At 39.7% G+C, this 15736-nt stretch overlaps 1 protein-coding gene across 1 annotated transcript in view; it reads left to right on the top strand.

The window, feature by feature from the left end:
* The window catches only part of EFR3A (EFR3 homolog A), a 2300516-nt gene that overhangs the window by 1866710 nt on the left and 418070 nt on the right, over positions 1–15736 (top strand). The window contains exon 19 of the mRNA XM_044066245.1: positions 5969–6099. Within this exon, the coding sequence (XP_043922180.1) occupies positions 5969–6099 (131 nt within the window). The remainder of the gene's footprint in view (positions 1–5968; positions 6100–15736) is intronic.

Genomic DNA, 15736 nt, shown 5'->3' with positions numbered 1-15736 from the left:
CTGATCACCAACCTTTAGTCATTGTTTTGAGAAAGCTTATGCATACAGCTCCTGCCAGATTGCAATGTATGATACTCAAGTTGCAGAAGTACATGTTCACTCTTGTTTACACAAAAGGCAAACTTCTTTATCTTGCTGATACCTTATCCAGATTGCCCAGGAAAACCACACAGCAGCATAACAATGAGCAACTTGATTTTGAGTTCATGGAAGTGATAAATCTTTCTTTCACATGTCTTGATGAACTCAGAACTTACACAGCTTCAGATCCAATTCTCCAGAAGCTCAACCACTTTATCAGTCCAGGATGGCCTTCCAAGCAATCTTGTTTACCAGTAGAAGTGCAGCCATCTTTTCCATACAGAGATGAGATTTTGTCAGACAGTGGCATCAAAATGAAAGGTCCTGAAGTGATTGTTTCAAAGTCCTTGCAACAAGTATACATTAACATCTTGCATCATGGCCACCCAGGAACTGATTCTACAAAAAGAAGGGCGAGATGTCTAGTATTTTGTCCTTCTATGCCACGAGATATCTTGAAAGTACTTTCATCGTGTTCAGTAAGTAGTAGTGCACAGCTGCATCAACAAAAAGAACCACTTCAGTTAAGCAAAATTCCTAAACTACTTTGGTTGACAGTAGCACAGATATCTTTGAGTGGAATGGTCATCATTATTTGGTATTATTAGACTCTTATTCAGATTGGTTTAAGATTGACCAGCTTCCCAACCTAACTTCCAGTACTGTCATTACTATATTGAAGCATTATTTTTCTGTCCATGGTAGTCTACACAGAGTCATTTCTGACAATGGTGCACAGTTTACAAGTCAGCAGTTCAAACAATTTGCAGAAGAGTGGAACTTTGTTCATATTACGAGTAGTCCTGAATACCCTCAGTCAAAGGGTTTGGCTAAAAGTGCAGTTCAAAGTGCAAAACAGCTGTTAGAGAAATCCAGACATAACAATACTGATGTTTTTTTTTAAACTTGCTAAGTCTCAGAAACATTCCTCGTGATAAACATCGTGGTTCACCTGCCCAGGCACTTATGTCGAGACAAACCAGAACCACATTAACAATCAGCAGTAATTTATTGTTTCCATGTACTAAGAACAACAAAGCAGTAAAAGCCCAACTGTTGAAGAAGCGTTTGTCCCAGATGTCTTACTGTGATAAAACCAGCAAACCACTCAGTTCATTGAAAAAAGGGGAGATACTGAGGATGCAGATGTCAAAAGGTTTGGATCACATTGGGTTTGTGAAACGTTTGTGTCAAGAGCCGAGATCATATATTGTAGAATCACAAGGAATGGAATTCAGACAAAATCAGAAGCATTTGTTACCAGTGTCCAAACCAGTGTTCCAGCATCTTGCCTATGACAGACATTATTTCTCAGAGTGACTTGTCCAGTGTTCGTGTTCCAGAGGACATTCCATCAGCAATACCCATTCCTGAGAAAATCTTTGAGACTGTGCAATCAGAACATTCCCCAGTGACTGTCCCTGTTGCTAAACCTAGTTCTAACTATTATGTTACGAGATCAGGTCGCATCTCAAAACCTAGTTCCAGATACTTGGCAACCTAGACATGACTGTTTTTCTTTGTTAGCATCTGTATAATTGCATGCCTATTAAAATGTCATTGTATATGAGAGAGCTCAGTAAAGAGGGTGGATGTAGGTCAGTGCCTTTAAGAAGCATTTCAGTCAGTGGGCACATGCATATAAGTACTGAGCACGTGCAAGCAAGAGTGCCATTTTGAGTGAGCAGCCAGAGTGAGAGCATGCAAGTATGTAGTCAATCAGTTAGTTAGATAGTTTGCTTAAATTCAACATTCCTGCCATTTGTCCTGATGTGTTTGTATACAATAAAGTACTTAAACACCCAAGTCTCATTGTCTTCTTAATGCATATAAGATGAGCGACACTTGTTTTGCAAAAACTACTATACATAATCTTCCAAGATGCCTTTGTGATCACTGTAGACCAAAAAGACACAACCTCCTTGTCCCCTAGCAGACAGTCACAGAAAGTACCTTTGATTTGTATATAGCAGCAGACTCTTATTTCCAATTCAGTGCTTTAACATTTAGCCTATCTACTGCTGTCAGAAGTATTTAGCTCCTCTGATAACACATTGCAGAACTCTTGGAGGTCCACATTTATCCCTACTTAGATGACTGTCTTATTCAGGGAAAAAACACATTAGAGACACTAGATGGCTTAAACCTTCAGTTCACAAACTGTTCCTCTAACAAAGATCCTCTGTCTGGGAACTCTCATAAATATGGTCCAACAAAAAGCCTTCCTTCCCTGGGACAAGATTTCCTTCTCAACAGGCTGAACAGTCTGCTTCCAAAGCAGCTTATCCTAGCAAGGGACTTATTGAGGATTCTGGGGTGTATGGTATCCTGCATTCATATGATCCCACTTACAAAGTCACATGTGAGAAAACTTCAGTGGTTCCTGAAATGCTTGGGAACAGCATTCCCAACCATTGGAAGCCCTACTGTCTCTCCTTCCATGCCTGAAATAGGAACTCCTTTGATGGAAGAACACCATACAGCAGAACCAAGATCATCACCACATATAGTTAGGACATAGCTTGGGAGGACCCAGTTAGGTTTCCTAAAAGTGCAGGACATTTGGTCTCCTCAGCAGAGAAAATTGCATCTAAATCAGAAGGAGCTGCTAGCAGTCTTCCTGGCCATAGAAGTTTTCCAACAGAACTTAAGTTCAGGGGACCATTCAGATCTGGAGAGGCAACACCATAATTATGTGTTGCGTAAACAAACAAGGGGCAACTCTGTCCTACTCTGTGCAGCCTTTTCAGGAAGATTTGGTTACTGGCTCAAGAAATGGGGCTAACCCTCATAGCTTCTTATATTCTTTAAAATAATACCCTGGCAGATTCTCTAAGCAGGAGTCTTCTAGATTCCAACAAATGAATGCTGAAAAAAGAGGTCTTCTTGGTCCTAACTATACAGTGGGGGGTCACCTTAATAGAGTTGTTTGCCTCCCACCACAACAAACTACTACAGAAGTTCTGCTCCAGAACTCAACAGATAGGAATTTGGAAAATAGACACTATTTCAAATGAACAAACTGGTTTCTGTATGGTTTTCTGCCCTTACCCTTGATCCCAAGGATGCTAACTAATGTCAGGGTGGACAGATCCAGCATTATCCAAATGGCCCCTTTCTGGCCGAGACAACACTGGTTCTCCCTCCTTCTGACACTCAGTGAGGGGAGATTCTGCATCATACCACAGGAAGTAAAGCTCCTCAGCCAAGCCAAGGGATCTGCACCCCCCCCCCAACCTAGCCACCCTCAGGTTAACAGTGTGGAGAATTCGGTTTTGACACTTGGTAATACATACTATCCCAAGGATGTGCTTTTCGTTTTAAGGGAAACAAGGAAACCCAATATCAGGAAATCATACCTGGCAAAATGAAAGGATTTTCCATCTGGTGTCACAGCAAGATTGTCAGCACTATATCGACTCAGTGTCTGTCAGACCTGTTTAGACTAAGAATATCATATTCCAGAATTAAGGCACATGCATCTGCAATATCAGCTTGCTTGCAGAGCACCGCACCTATCTTATCGCACCCTTACATGAAACTTTTTCTGAATGGGATGATTTATTTGAAACCTCCCAGAAGGAATCCCATTCCTGTATGGGGTCTAAATTATCTGCTAAAAATCTACTCTTGCCCCCTTATGAAACTGGGGTCACTGCCTATCTAACGATACTCACCCAGAATACTGCATTTCTTACAGCTATCATATCAGTTAGGAGAGTCTCAGAACTACAAGCCCTTGTGCATAAAGAACCTTTCACTGTCTTTTACAGTGATAAAGTAACCCTCAGAAGAAACCCACCCTTTATGCCTAAGGTGGTATTAGAACTTTAAACCAGGTTGTCCACCTACCAGTCTTCTTCCCAAATCCAGAGAACTAGGCAGAGTAAGTCCTCTGGTCCCTGGATGTGCACAGACAGATTAGGTACTGTTTAGGCAGGACAAAAAAATGTAATGGAGCAATTAGTTTTGGTTTCACAGAGGGTAAACAGCACAAGCCTGTGTCCAAACAAACCATTTCAGAATGAATAGCAAACTGCATTATGTTCTGTTGCTCACACCATGGAAAAGAAATTACCTTGGTACATTCAACCCCACTCCAACAGGTATGAGGCAACTACCACTGCTTTCCTCAAATGAGTCCCTACCTAGGCCATCCTAGAGGCAGCCACATAGACCTCCATGCACATTTTTACAGCCCACTATAATTTAGGCAATGTTTCCAAGGATAGAGCAGGTTTTGCCGCTACCATCCTGCTAAACCTTATTGCCTAGGGTCATACAGATGGCCCCCCCACCAAGTGTTAGCTATGGGAATCCTCCAAAAAATCAGTATTGCAACATTGACTATGAAGAACATAAACAGTTGTGTCCCACTTAACCGTAATTGTAGATGTTCAAGCAGATGAATGTTGCAGTGCATACACCTACCCTTCCAATCCCTCTGTCTGCTGACTGCTTCTCTTCCTCTTGCTGGGTGGAAGGGGTAGAGAAGTTTTTCTGCAGATAGTTCTCTTATCTCTGTCATCCCCTCTCTGCCTTTTATGCTGTTTCCTCCTTCTCACTTAAATCGAGAGAACTGGGGAGGTTGTGCTGTCCTGAGACAGACTGCTTGTTCACTGTTAAACAGATGCCATTCTTATACTCTGACATTTAGATGTCTGTTGTTGGATGTCCATGAGCTATGGATGATGTAAAATCTCCAGAAATGTGGCCAGTCACAGGCTTCTGCATGTCAGGAAGACCAAAGAATTAGTACTGCAACACTGATATACTCGAACATCTAAAATTATGGTAAGTGTGACACAACTGCATCTTGCTTGTTTTCATTTTGCTTTATTCTACTTCATGACAAGCCCTTGTGCTTGTTAGTAAGGTTAAAAAATATAGTGTTATAATCTAAAGGTTTATTATTTAGGTGGTAGTACATGTGTAACAGTAACAAGATTATTGTACTTTGCTTTATTTTATTTATTTACTTGTTTGCGTACTTGCGTTCTTTGTTGAACAGGTTAGTCTTACTAAGCCAGTGCCCTCTTTTCAGAGGATACCTGAGGTGGTATTCGTATTGACTGGGGGAAATTAGGCTAGGCATTGGGGAACTTCCAATATTCTTTTTTCAGTAAGTGCCATTTGATCTACTACAGCCACCTGAGCTACCACCAGCTCGGGCAGATGGGGCCTTGGCTGAATGTCTCATCCAAAGGACCATACACTCAGGAGTGCAGCATTGCCCTTATGCTGCACTGTAATGTCAGTACTGAAAAATGTATCCAAGTACCTGCAGCGGGACTAGAAGGTTCATTAATGTCCTACTGTGGAGCAGAGATGAAACAAAAGTAACCTGACGTGGATGCATGTGTTGGTAAAGAGTATTATGGAGAGTGCAGAACCACAGATAAAGGAAAGAATAGGAGAGAAAGGAATAACCAACAAATCAACTGTGGTAAACTGAGAGCTAAAGAAGAGAAATCCTTTATTTCTGAGAACAGATTACTAGAGCAGGTAAAGTATAGGCTGAAATGGCTTTATGACAATATGAGATGCGTGTATCTCTGTGTGCATGCTCACACCTGTACATGTGTGTCTGCATGTAATTGAGCAAAAACTTGACCAAGTTTGACATACAGCATTTTGTAATAGTGACACAAGGAAATACAGTTAAGCTGTGCTAGCATGTAGCAGAACAGTTACAGTACTCACTCAGTGGCCCCTTCGTGAACTGTAGAAGCAGTACAGTGTTGCTGTGTGTTCAGGAACTGGCTGTTGCTGTCATCCAAGTGTTAGTGTGTTGAATTGGGTTAGTTGAATGCTGAATATATTTTTAATTGATGAATGATACTGCATGCATTTGTTTGTCCTAACTTCTCTGTTTTGTTTTATTAAGCAATATTCCTCGAGCAGTGGAAAAGCTAGAGAAGGATTTTATTTTCCTCCCTAATGTGATTGCTGAGTCATTGGGTGGCAGTGGTTACAGTGTGGATAGGCTGTCAGTTCCATATGTACCACAGGTGACAGGTATGTTGACATTGAATTACATGAAGTGTCTGACATCAAATGAAACAGTTATTTTTTCTTCAAAGTGCTTTGTGTATTCCCACATCATTCAGGAAAAATTTTCTTCTTTCACAGCTTAGCAGGAAAATTCTGGAAATATGATGTAGAAATGTTGTAAAACATGTACTGTTTAATATTTGCAAAAGATGTGCTGCATGTTTGCGATAAAAAATAATATAAAAATCTGAGATTGTTCAGTCCATACACTTTAGTGTGTGGAACTGATAGGTGCCAGGTGCCAGGTGCCAATAGGCAAACAGAACTCATTCTCAGAGCTCTGGCTACTCCACCTGTCTTCCACAATGCATTATCTCTTCCCCACCTCATATTTCATTTGCCACCATTCACATGCAGGCACGACCTCTGCAGTTCAATATAATGATTGTCTTCAGTAGTTTCTGTTAGTTATTTTAATAGTTAAAGATTCTTCTTCTTCTTTCGGCTTTTCCCGGTTAGAGGTTGCCACAGCAGATCAACTGTCCACTCATTGGCAGTGGAGTTTTACAGTGTCAAGTTGCCAGTTCCACAGAAGGTATATATACACACACACACACACACACACACACACACACACACACACACACACACACACACACACACACACACACACCTACCTAAGGCCAATTTGGAGTGTCCAATCCACCTACAGCATGTCTTTTTGATGTGGGAGGAAACCGGAGCACCCGGAGGAAACCCACGTGACCACAGGGAGGACATGCAGACTCCGCACAGAAGGCACCCCAGCCGAGGATCGAACCGGAGAACCTCTTGCTGTGAGGTGGCAACGCTACCCTTTCTAATTGCTGTTAAGGCATTTAAGTTTCTTCTTTTCTCCTTTCCACTCCTGGTTAGGAATTTTGGACATAACCTAAGATAAGCTGTCAGTACTACATCTTTCTGCAGATTGTCCTCTTACAGTTACTTTGTTAGAAGTAATTTAAGGATTAATAAAAAAAAAAATGTTGCATACCTACTTCATTAATGTAATAGTGCTTGAATAGCACTTGTATGTTAACGGACAAGCCCTCTGGGTTTTAGACATGTGGCCGTTGTGGCCACAAGACCCTGCCTGAACACACCCTTGAGCTCTCTGTAGTGTGTCTTGGCCCTGATATCCTCAAGGAGCCATGTGACATCTACAAAACCTTTGGACACCAGAGTTTGCAGGAAATGTGTAAGAAGCTTATTCTGAAAGGTTTTCTTCTTACATCAGAGGAACCCATGTGCCAAGTGAAGGAAGACAAGGAATAAAAATGGAGAAGAGGAAGGCAAACCAACCCTCCAATAATTGGTTGTCCTCCCATAAGGCACTGAGGATGGAAAGCCAACTGTTGAGATCTTCTCAGCCTCTCCCTCAGTTCAGGACAGGATCTTAGCCATTCATAACTTTTTCACAGGCTTCTTACCAGACCTCCCCTTTGAGAAATCTCACAAATGCAGGTGTCCCTCATACAAGATCTTTCCTCAAGGAAGACAGCTGGGAGCTTTTCCTTGGAGTAGGAGATCATTACATTTTTGGTATTTTGACCATTGTCAACACTAACCACTAGGTCAATAAGGTCTGTCAGAAGTGCCATTGTGCAATATGACTTGGAGCGCATTATGAGAGCCTTTTCAATGCTCAAATTGATTTGGATGGCATCATTATCCCCCTCTGTCTCTAGGGTGGAGAAGATAGTTCCCTTGGCATCATCAGCACAGACTCCTTCCCAGGATTCTGCTCAGCTCCAGAGTCATCAAGACTACTGTTTTGCTAGTGCTTTCTGCATCAGCTTAGGGAGGTCTAGACCCTTCAGCACCAATTCCCCTGGTTCTGTCACTAGGTGCTCGATATCAAGAGTGATTAGACACCAAGAGGTTGAAATTGAGCGCTCAGTATTACGTTATTTTACCTGATTTGTTGGTGTCATAGTTGGTTTCACGAGCATCTGTGTTTTCTGGGTCGACATCTTTTGATACTGGGACCATGGCTCTGGTGTTTACTCTGGGTTCAATGCTAATTTTGTTTGTTCTGATAAGTATAACATCAGCATTTGAATACATAGAGCAATTAACTTGTGTACCAAAACTGTCAGATCAGCTGTACTGTTGGCCTCAACTCCATCCCTCAGCACCCAGTAATTTTAAGCTTTGGGGCACCAGTCATGAACTCCAGAGGCAGGAGGTTCTGAAAAACCCTTGAAGGCCTTATCCATCTTTCATCCATTCAGAAAATTGCCCTCTGGATCTGCCTAAGAAGAAAACATGTAAAAGGAACATTGACTGTCCAACAGGGTCTCTGTCACCTGAGTCAGATGTCAGAGAAGGGGAGAGATACCCTCAGTCACTTCCAGGTGGTGCCAGATTTGTGGGCATATGGAAACTAATGAGGCAGAGGTATACTTGTCCTGTAGATGCCCATCCTAATGAAATTCTGATGGAGGCCTTTCTGACTGGCCTATCATCATTTTGAGTAGTTTCCCTTTGGGAATCACATGATTGACCTGGTCATGGCGCAGGCTTGGTGAGAACCCAGTGTGGCTGAGTGCATCCCAAGGAAACCAACATGATATTTTGGCCTCCCAATGACAGACCATATTGGAATTGTTAACCCATTGCATACTGTATGGTGGTAGGGCAGCTAGAAAGAGAGAGCCCAATAAACCAAAAAAGGAAACCAGACAGGCAGAGATAAAAGCCACAATTTTTGTGGCTTTTATCTCTGCCTGTCCGGTTTCCTTTTTTGGTTTATTGGGTTTGTGGTGCTCTTATTGTCTTGGTACAAAGAGAGATCCCTCAGACAAGAGCCAGGTGGTCCATCTGCCTGATAACAACTTGCAAGCAATGGTCTGAATGAGGAATCAGTTTTCTGTGTAATGAGCTGTTATGGCAAATGTACCTAGTTCTCTAGAAACATAAGATGCCACAACCAGGAAAGGAGCAAAAAACGCCAACCATGGACAAGTGTTTTATTAATGCAATCTTCTGGTACCTCGGCTTCTTGCCTTCTAATGGAACAATTAAAAAAAAAACATTCTAGTCCTTTATATACCCACATCAACGTAATTACATTCAATCAATCTGGCAATATTCCAATTAATTAAACAATTAAGCAGAAAGTCACAGACTTTGAAAATATTTCTTTAAGAAAAGAGCAGATCCCAAACAAATACCCAACATTTACTATGCATACCAAATGTATTTTCATCATAGAAATAATCAAAATTACCAACAGTACACATTTTTAATCTCAAAGAATGAATTTGCATTCAGTATAATTTACCACATCACATGTGCACTATTTTGCGATTTCATAGACAACATTAAGATTCATGTTCTTCAAATGATATTATCTAACATTGTATGTAAAAAAATACTTTTTATGTGCATGAAATTTCCCAACAAACACACAAACAGCACACATTCATGCCAAAAGCACATATAAATGTGCATATAAATACATACACACACACACACACACACACATATATATATATATATATATATATATATATATGTATGTATGTATGTATGTACATATATACACATAAACACATACACATCCACCCCATCCAACAATACTGATGGCACCCTATATTTTACACTATAAAATTAAATTGTTTTCCAAATTCATTCCATTTGGCTGCAAAGTATGAAAATTGATAATTAATCTGCTCTCAAGTCTAGATAACTCAGTTCTAAAATTACCTCTCATGCCATTAGGTCATGCCAAAACACTGAAAAATAGACTCTCATCCTGACCCTGATGCTTAGACAGAAAATGCATAGCCACTGGGCTTTCAACTTTTTCTTCTAACATCCCCTGAATGTTACAAAATGCGAACCAGAACCTTCCTAGTGGTTTGACCAATATACCATTGAGCTGGATGACAATTACAATCCAAAATATAAACACCACAGCTGTTACAATCATAAAATTCACAAGCTCTATACAACTTCCCATTGATTCTATGGTCATGTAGATTCCTAACCCGATTGCATATTGAACAATGTCCACAACAATGGATAACCTACCCTATTATCCAACCTACACTGACCTACAGGACTTACGTGTTTCTTATTCAACAACTCTTTAAGATTATTATACCTCCCATAAGAAAAAAACAAAGTGTTTGGGAAATAAAAATCCTATAGAGCTATCCTCACATACTGTTTCCCATGCTTGTCTAATTGTTCTTTCCAAGAAGGCCGAAAAGTCAGTATATCTTGTAACAAAAATACTTTATCTTTTTCATCTACACGATTAGTCTCTGTATACCAAACTTCCCTTCTGTGGATGACAGTTCTCCTAACAAGCCCCTCCATATTCCCCATTGCCTTATTTTTAGCTTTTAACAGCAAGCCTTCCTCATAACCTCTAACAAATAATCTACCAAACACCTCATTCAAAAAACTTTCATACAACCTAACATCAGAGGTATTGTTGAGAATTCTCTTGAATTCACCAAAAGGCAAAGACTGTATGAGATGGGGCGGGTGCATACTAGAGGCATGCAAAAAATTGTTAACACAGGTTGGCTTTCTGTAAGGTTTAAACTGGATGTTACTTTTATTGTCCACATAAAGAACCACATCCAAAAATGTGACACTGGACCTATGGATACCCCAAGAACAGTTTAAACCATGCGGATTTTCATTAAGACCATCCATAAAATCCCTGAACTCTCTTTCACTTCCCTTGTAAACAAAGAGTAAATCATCAATGTACCTTTTATAATAAACTACATTCCTCAAAAAATAATCATCCAACAACATAAACTGGTTTTCAAAATCTCCCATGTACATAATGGCATAAGCAGGGGCAAAAGCTACCCCCATTGCCTTGCCCCTCTTTTGCAAGAAAAATTCATTTTTCCACCTAAAATAATTGTGAGTCAAACAAAATTCCATGATGGTCAAAGAAAATACAGTGCGTGGTCCCTCTCCCAACCGTCTAGCAACAGCTTCCATTCCCCATCTTTTTTCAATATTGGTGTATAGGGCCTTAACATCCGCCACTCCCCAAAAATAATCTTCCTACCATTCAAGGTTTAACAAGTCCTGACAAATCTCCTGAGTGTTTTTAACCTGAGAAGGTATGGTAGTTAGATGCCTTTTAAGATGAAAGTCCAAAAAAATGTTAACATTTTCCAAATAAGACCCTTTGCCAGAAATAATCGGCAGCCCTGGGGGTTTGACTAGGTCTTTATGAATCTTTGGTGAGGCATATAGAAAAGGATGTCTAGGTGTTTCAACAATTATTTTTTTTAACATCCTTATGCCTCAAAAAGCCAACTCACTCCTCACGTTCTAAAATATCTTTGAGTTCAGTTACAAAAGTCTGGATGGGATTATGTTCTACTTAACATAATATCCCTCCTCAAATAATAACTCTTGACACCATTTCATCATATTGACTTACATTCATTACCACCCAATTACCTCCTTTGTCTGCAACTCTAAATACAACCTTATCCGGGTTAGACCTTAATCCCTGCATGGCCTGCCATTTTGATTTATTAAGATTATAAGACTTAAAGGTTCTGACAAATTTACCATAATAACTCTCAACTTTATTACACACCAAATTTTCAAAAATGTTAATGGCATTGCTGGTTCTAGGGGGGGCATGAAAGTACTGTTGCAAATCAACTTGGGTAAATCTAAATGTCCATAACCAGTGACAAAAGGTTCATTTTCAAAACAAGCATCACTAACACCCATATCTTCCAGTTCAATGCATTGTTGAACACTTCACCATAATAAATGCTAAGGTTCATTAAATCATCATCATCAGAAAAAATGTAATTTCTATTCAATTCATCAATTGTTTGCACATTGTCACTATCACCCTTCTGTTTCATATAAAAAAACATCCTTAAATGCAATTTGCAACAAAATGTTATAACATCCAATATTGTCTGCAAGTGATGGAATTCTAGTTGGGGCGAACTTCTCCCCTTTAAAAGTGCCTTTTCAGCATCATGAGTGATGACAGTGCTAGATAAATTAACAATTTTTAATGTACTGTTTTCCCTTTGACTATTAACAAAGGCAGCAAAATTACTGCCAATATTATTAGCTTCATTATATACATCAATTGCATCATTTACAACATATTCCAAAACGGTTTCAGAGTCCAGATGTCCATAACTTGCATCCAGGCCAAGGGTATGATCACCAAATTCTACCTGTTGTTCTTCCCACGTTGCCTCTTTGGTTGAACCTGCTGCTGCTAAGTGGACTGCTGGGCCCCTACACTGTTTTTGAGTGCATAGAGACCCGCAAACTAATTTCCTCAAAGAAAATGCTTTTTCTGGTGAGACTCTGCTCACCAGAAGATGCCGATGAATCACGAGCACCGGGAAAACCCTGTTTGCTCTTCCTGAGAGTACTATTACGTCCCCTACTTGAGTAGGTATAAACCAAATTGTTTACAAAATCATTGATATCCCGTAAGAGTTTCTTCTTCTTACGTTCAACCACATTGGCTTCTGCCTTTTGCACACTACTTTTAACTTCAACAAAAAGTTCCTGATACCTACTAAGGGAGATCTCACTCAAAAGAGAATTTTGCAACATAACTATCTCCCCCTGCAATTTCTCCAGATTTCGAGTGGTCCTTTTAACCAGAACACGTAGCCAAGTTAGAGTACAGTCTAGCGAAGCCTGCCTCCACTCTGCTAATAAGTCACTCTCATCATCGGCAAAACCTCCAGCTGGCAGCTGATCAATACGAAAGCCCCTGGGAGTGATATTTGATGAGAAATATTTTTCCAATAGCTTAAGGTCAAAGAAAATAGTTACCTGTTTGACCATGAGTCTCTCCAACAATTTGAATCTTTCCACTTCACCATTCCCAACTGTGGAGGTCCAGAAGTCATCAGATGTTAATCCAATTTCACGGTCACGAACCAAATCAGCGAAAGAGTTACCAGCTGTGGCGACTGCAGCTCCAGAGGTCCACATAGTCATGGCAGGAACGTAACTCAAAACACATCCAGTGAATAACTCTCTAGAAACATAAGATGCCACAACCAGGAAAGGAGCAAAAAAACGCCAACCAAGGACAAGTGTTTTATTAATGCAATCGTTCTGGTACCTTGACTTCTTGCCTTCTAATGGAACAATTTAAAAAAAAACATTCTAGTCCTTTATATACCCACATCAACGTAATTACATTCAATCAATCTGGCAATATTCAAATTAATTAAACAATTACACAGAAAGTCACAGACTTTGAAATATTTTTAAAAACATAATGCTGTCCCTTCTCCCAAACCTAACCACACCATACCATCGTTAAAACCTTCTCATAACAGTGCCACTATACAAGACAGACTGCAACACACAAACATTCACAAATGCACACAAATAATACTGCATATGTCCCCTTAACTCAACCCTTACCCTAAAATATACAAACTCGCATACAAACACACAACACCCATCCTTCACTCATTCCCGACCCTAACCCTAGCTCACACACACACACACACACACACACACACACACACACACTGTCACCCCCCAACCCCACAACCCCACTTACCTGTATCAATATTCTGTAATATCGACATATTTACATATTTACCATTTGACCATCCATACCATCGACATTAAATTACACCTGTGCATTTGTTGAACAAACATATGTTTGGTCAAAAGCAAAGCAGGGAACCTATATATATATATATATATATATATATATATATATATGTATGTATTATTATTCTAAGTTCCCTGAAACAATCAAACTGACCGACACAACAAGCACATACTTGATTATTGCATTAAAGTCTGTGTTCTTGAGACAGGGAATACCTGGTGTTAAATGTCACACTGGCCTGCAGTACCAAAGTCGGTAATTCAGAAAATGTGTGAACATGTGAGAATTCATGCACATGGTGACTAGTAGGGAGAACTGTCCAAACAGTGAAGAATCTTATGAGAAAGAGCTGTTGCAAAAATTGAACTTGCAGTTCTGTTATATGGGAATATTCCACTACAGGTATTCAGACCCTCACCAGCTCAATTGTTAAATGGCAGAAGGTTGAAAAGCAAATTATCTATTTCAGCTGCAATACTGATACATGAAAATAAATCCAGAGTAAGGGAAATGCCAGAAGGAAATCTGTGGAAACAGAAGTACAGCTATTATAAAAACTGCAGCAGACATGAAGGCTTGCAGTTGAAAGAAAATAAAAATGTGCGAAAAAAAAAAGAAAAGCAAAAAAAAAAGCATAGAGCCAAAGATGTTTGTTAAGCAGGCAAACTAAGATATGTGTTGGTTTGTGTAGAAGATGAAAAACTTTCAAGGACAATTTACAGAAATATGTTTAAGTACATCAAAGGCTGGCCGTAGTGGTGCAGTGGTTACCATTGTCACCTCACAGCAAGAGGTTCTGCAGTTCGATTTTCGACTGGGGTGCCTTCTGTGTGTAGTCCTGCAGTCGTGTTGGTTTTTTCCAGGTGCTCCGGTTTCCTCCCACACTCCAAAGACATATGCAGTACGTGGATTGGACACTCTAAATTGGCCGTAGGTGCGAGTGCGTGATTGAGTGGTATGGATGAACTACTGCTGCAGGGCTAGCCACGCGGCAGAGTAAACTTTGGTTCGAGATGATTGTCACTGGTGAAGTGATGCCCCGACCCCATGTTCAAAAATGGGAAAGGGGATTGAGGATGGCTGGACCGTTTAAGTACATCAAAGTCAGGATAAGATGAACTACTAGAATTGTCACAGCAAATTCTGTTCCTAGAAAACAAAAGCTGTGAATACTGTCATTGCCAAGAGCTGCAGAGAGAGAGAGAGAGAGAGACTTGAAGTTGTTTCAAACAGAGGTTGCAGTAAAGCAAGAACTTTTCCAAAAAAAAGGTTTGTTGTCCATTTAATTAGGCCTATTAAGTATTCCATATGTTACAGACCACTGTAGAAACCAGATGTATAGTCTTTTCCAGAGTTAAAATTATTTAAGTTTCATTTACATAAAATGTCTTTAAATGTGATTGAGTTTCATTTTGATGCGAATATCCCATGACATGCGTGGTTTAACTCACTCAAGTATGAAATGCCTTTTTTTGTGTGCCTCCAGTTTACATTTTTGGATTTGGTTTCTTTAAGTGACATACCAGTTAATAATAGGCAGTATTTAGAAATGGCAAGGAGTTATTAACAAAATAACACAAAGATTGTTAGTCTAGGATGTGCTGCATTGGGGAAATTGATCTTTGCTTGCCATTTACTGTTCATGTTTTCTAATTTATGTTCATATTTCATAACTGAGAGACCTGTATGTTATAGAAGTGTATGGTATAAAACAATGAGGGAAACAGGCCTGTTCACTGTCAAATCTGGTTTTTATCACACTATAACGGAAATGTTGCTATCTGTTTGCTAGTATGGTTATGAAAATAAGGGCTATTCCTTTATATACTTACTACTTCAAAAAAATAAGTAACTCTCAAATTGCTGCATGATATTAAGTGAAAACTTAAATGATATTAAAGAAAAATGTCTTTGATGTTTGCACATCTTGAGAAATATCCAGTATTATTTATTTTGCTAGTTATACAATTAAGCATATGTTTTCACATTGCTTTAAATACCTCAATTAAC

The sequence above is a fragment of the Protopterus annectens genome, chromosome 3.part1, assembly GCF_019279795.1.
Source record: "Protopterus annectens isolate FY-2018-M chromosome 3.part1, PAN1.0, whole genome shotgun sequence".
Lineage (NCBI taxonomy): Eukaryota > Metazoa > Chordata > Ceratodontiformes > Protopteridae > Protopterus > Protopterus annectens.
Note: the sequence above shows the minus strand (reverse complement) of the source record. Positions and strands in the feature narration are given on the sequence as shown.